Source organism: Priapulus caudatus, unplaced genomic scaffold (assembly GCF_000485595.1).
Source record: "Priapulus caudatus unplaced genomic scaffold, Priapulus_caudatus-5.0.1 Scaffold302, whole genome shotgun sequence".
Taxonomy (NCBI): domain Eukaryota; kingdom Metazoa; phylum Priapulida; class Priapulimorpha; order Priapulimorphida; family Priapulidae; genus Priapulus; species Priapulus caudatus.
Genome location: NW_014577363.1, coordinates 101,493 through 106,474, shown reverse-complemented (window position 1 = coordinate 106,474; position 4,982 = coordinate 101,493). Strand labels below are relative to the sequence as shown.

Below are 4,982 nucleotides of genomic sequence, written 5' to 3'. Positions count from 1 at the left end.
ACACAGACAGAGAGAGAGAGAGGAGAGAGAGAGAGAGAGAGAGAGAGAGAGAGAGCAAGAAGAGAGAGAGAGAGAGAAAGAGAGAGATAGAGCGAGAGAGACGGATGAGAGAGAGAGAAAAGAGTGTGAGAGATAGATAGATAGATAGATAGATAGATAGATAGATAGATGGAATTATTTATATATAGTACTCTACTTCAGCTAAAACATAGCGAATTGATACTGACGTGTACCTCAGAGAATCGAAGTGTGTCAAGAGTACATAAGGATAATAATCTAGCTCCCATTATGTACTCTTAAAGTGTGTAGAACTGTTTTCCCGTTACGAAATTCAACGTTACGTAAACCTCATGCTCCCAATACTAACGCTCTTGCTCGTCGCCTTCGTGAGAGCAAACGGTTGTTTTTGAGAAGCTTTCTTCCTTCGCCCGTGTCGCTTTCTTTCTTTCTCTCGCGCTCTCGTTTTCCATACGAATTTATCATAGTAGTGATGCATTAGGATGCATAATGTAATTAATGATGTAATTAATGATGTAATTAATTATGTAATTAATGATGTAATTAATGATGCAATTAATGATGTAATTTTCATGGTGATTCTCAACATGCGCGAAGAGAAACGTAATCACGGGTGGCGCCAGTGTGGCACTAAATCCCCATCTATAACAGGGCCGTAGGGTGAGCAAATTCCTAGGGGGGGGCAGTGGCGGATCCAGGATTTCAAGGAGGGGTGAGAAACAGGTGGGGGTCTGGGGGTCCTCCCACAGAAAATTTTGAAGATGTAGATCGTATGTACAGATAGTACAGTAGATTGTATGATCAAATGTACAGCCTTCATTCTGACTACGACAATTCTCTTTTAGTAGAACAATTTATTTTTTTAATTTTGCTTCAAAATCTAGGGGGGCAGCTGTCAGCTACGGCCCTGAACTTGTAATAGAACGTGATCAGTCGAAACGACGCGAAGAAAGCCTTGATCAATCAAGCATGGGTTGAGAAAGCGACCGTGTTTTCCTCATGTAACCGCGTATTGCCTTTATTTTGCCTTCAGCAGTGACAAGGTGTTTCGGCACTGAGATAGACCGAACCGTCGGCAACGACCGTTTCTCTGGAAATCACGGACTTGACTACAGTACAGGCGATCACGTGCGCGACACGTGCCTGGAGAGATTCACACAAGCGCATGCGCGAAATACCGACCAGACTATATCATACTACCAGAGGTGAATAGTGACAAAATTGTGACAAAATAAATTGTGATACAATAATGATAAATAATGATAAATTTGTCTCCCCAACACCGTACGGGGAAGAATTGGCTTCCCACATTCTGATGCAACCATGGGGTAGGGTGTAGCACTCTCTAAAGTCCACCCACATGTGAGAGGTGGGCTCCACGGCCTGATTTAACTACGGGAGAAGGTTAACGCATCCTATATTCTAACGTAACGACAACAGGGGGCTGGAATTCGGATACACACGCACATACCAGCGTTAAGCTGCGTTTACACTATCAACTTTTTTGTTGAATGAGTTGTGAAACTTGTCAACTAATCGACCGAAAGTTGGCAGTGTAAACGCAAAGGTTTAGCGCCCAACTAGCCTAGTGTTATTGTAAAACCAGCTTTACATTTAACCCGACACGCTGGCGCATGCGTGGTCGCTTCCTGGTCGTGTGTTAGCTAGTGGTCGCCTGACTGACTCAAACTAACTATTAATTAATCGATAAATTAAATCATTATAAGCGTAAAAGCTATAAATTTTAAAATATACAGTCTATAATAACAACTAGGAAAATATAACCATAAATGATTTAACGTTGACATCTATAGGTATTGAGCTACATAGAATATTTTTAGAGTAACGTATAGATATTGGAAGAATAAAAACATGTATCTATGAAATTTCAAGTATTTTTATCCATAAAAAGAAACAAGAATGCATTGAACCAACACATACTCTCTTGCCCGCTCGCTCGCGCGTCACACATGCACACATAAACGAACGCACCCACACAAAGATCAGTGAATAAGGCTGGGGCATATTATCACACCTACTACCGCGCCCTGAGGGAAGTAGCTTATTCCTACTCGATAATTGTAGCATTTACGCGATGTTAACCTCGCACGATATAGCAAAGCTGTCTATGCCCATCCTACAACCGGATGGGCTGTCCTTCAATAGGTAAGGACTTCCTACCATAAACGAATGTTTTGTGGTGTTTTTAGGGTTAATAAGCACGTCTAGTTCCCCTGGCTTAACAACGTGGTTGCTATATTCATATGTTTGCTGCAAGAATTGTCACTCTATTTCTCACACTGTAATATTATAAGAAAACTAACATAAGTCAGAAAAATAAACGCGATGGATAGAACGGTAGAGCGAGGGTACACATCACAAAACAATAAACAACAAAAACACGTTCAACTCCGTACTAAATGTTTATTACACAAAACACCGTGAAAATAGCTCTCTCGCTCCCCACTTCTCTCTGCTCTTCGGGAGGTAAAAATACGGGATACAGCTTTATTTCAAAAGCAAACGTGAAAGACTTCATCTACTTGCAAAACAGATCCCTACTTCCTGTATTTCGTCTTTATATGCATTACCCGCGATCGATCGATCCTCTAGCAACACGCCTCGAATTCTATAAGTTAACAACAACCAAGTACGCGCAAGTGCATCACAACACGATTTGGAATGTCACTGTGACCCTAGTTGTACTTAGGACGCTCAGTTTTCTGTCCAATAAAACAGGAATTCAGGTATAAAGCTGATGAAAAATGAGGTGCTGCCACCTTTCGGAAATATAATATTACCAGTCTCTGTGCGGACCATACTCAATCAAGCTTAGTAACCCGTTAGACAGCTACCTTAGTAAACAAATAGTAAGTCAATCTTTGTAGTGACAAACCACGCTATCAACTGCTGACATTCTGTTTATAAAGTCTCGAATGCCGTCGTGGAGTGAATGGTTTGTCCACCCCGATTACAAAATAATCATTTGCTGTGATTCAGTGAACCAACCTTCACTGCCCCCGACTCACAAACTTCACGAGGTTTACGCCTGCAATCCACAACGGAGTGCAATCGACACCATCTTGACAGAGATTACAAACAAACCCAACACGTAACAGCTGTTCAGTACACCACAGCCGGCATCCTCATCCCAGTCACTCGTGACGTCACCCATCCTGTCTCGCACCGTGCGCACTACAACATGTTCACCAATTTTCCACACCGTCACGCTCTGGAACACGAACACGCCTAGCACTAACAAACATCTGATACGATCGCGAAGTCTATACTAAGCCCGTTGTAAGATCCTCTAATACGACACCGAACTAATTCGTGTTAAACTATTGACATTCATCTTCAGATAAGTAACAGCGATCAGACTATGACGCGCCCCAACTAACATACGACGTCACACGGGTAAACACTGCCATGAAATACATGATACCCACACTTTAATATATATATATATATATATATATATATATATATATATACAGGCCCGTAGCCAGGGGGGGTTCGGGGGGTTCGAACAAACCCTCCACCGAGCCAAAATTTTTTTTTTTTTAAATTTGCAAGAATTTCACTTCAGGTCGCTCCATTTTAGTGTAATAATTGCAAAATCTCCATCGTGCGGGAGGGTGAACAGTGAACACCCCCCTCCCACACCCTCCCCCCGCTCGGTCGCTTGGCTCCCTCGCCTGGTCGTTTCGCGCCCGAGCAGGGGCGTGTACAGGGGGGGTCCAGGGAGTCCAGACCCCCCCTTGCTCGCGCAGACAACGCATCTGAGGGGGTGTAATTTTAAAAAATTTCTGGGGGAGGGCCCCCCAGACCTCCCCTTCGCATGCTCGCAACTATGGGTTACGGTTAGACCCTCCTGGTACAAATCCTGTACACGCCCCTGCCAAGCAAATTGCCAACATTGAAAAACGAACCCCCCCCCCCAATAGAAAGCTGGCTACGGGCCTGTATATATATATATATATAATTCACTCCTGATATATATATAGAAGTAAAATCACACACGAACACCCATGTAGATAAAAACAAATTCAAATAATAGGTAAAGGGTGTAAAGGTAATAATAGGAAAGTTTTAATACGCAAGCTTTCGAGACGTACAAATCTTCTTCAGACTTTCAGCTGACATACTGAATTTCAGAATGCTGGATTTCTGCAGGAATGTAAGCTGAAAGCCTGTGGAAGAGATGAACGTCTCGAAAGCTCGCGTATTAAAACTTAAACACCCTTTACCTATTATTTGAATTTGTCTATATATATTATTAGGAGTGAATTTAAACAAATCCGCTCTCATTACGACTCTTCATTTCCCCCGTCAACATTTCACGACATACTCGAGTATCACAACTCGGCACTAGATATCTTAGACCGCTTACACACTATTATCCGTGTTGAATATACACAGCAATGTCAGTAACACGTTTAGGCAGAATAGATATAGACTATCCGCAAACATGGTATATGTAAAACTAAAACAATCGAGCAAGGAATACGGGCTGTGATTTTCTCAGTGCTTTGTTAACGTTACTCACTGTCATGCACATGACAATGCTTAGACAGACTATGGACCAGATAGCGTGATTGCCATCGAAATCTAGAAAGCAGGGTTCTCCAAGCTTTTTCATTATAGCATGGCGAGGCTGCCTTTACGGTCCTAGTTTTAGCATTTTTTAGCTAATTTTAGCATGGCGGCTATGACATTTAGAGTGGCGGGTGCATTTTAAGATGGCGGGGCTCGACGATAGCCTGGCGGGACGCCAGGCTATAAGTGCTCTTGGAGAACCCTGGAAAGGGAGTACGCATTAACGCAATGTTAAATGCATGACGCAAAGTTCGGTAAATGGAGAGGCTTACGGGCCACAGTGCCACACTAAAATGCCTTCTCACAGTTACATTGGCTGTGAATAGAGGATATCAAATAGAGTATAGAAAATGCCATTATACATG

General features: G+C 42.6%; 1 protein-coding gene across 1 annotated transcript in view; it reads left to right on the top strand.

Annotated features, from left to right (window-relative positions):
• LOC106808760 (low-density lipoprotein receptor-related protein 1B-like) overlaps positions 1 to 1,904 on the top strand; it is a 13,404-nt gene extending 11,500 nt beyond the window's left edge. Inside the window, exon 7 of the mRNA XM_014811604.1 lies at positions 1,052 to 1,904. Coding sequence (XP_014667090.1) covers positions 1,052 to 1,057 — 6 coding nt within the window. The 3' untranslated portion in view covers positions 1,058 to 1,904. The remainder of the gene's footprint in view (positions 1 to 1,051) is intronic.
• The last annotated feature ends 3,078 nt before the right edge of the window (positions 1,905 to 4,982 follow it).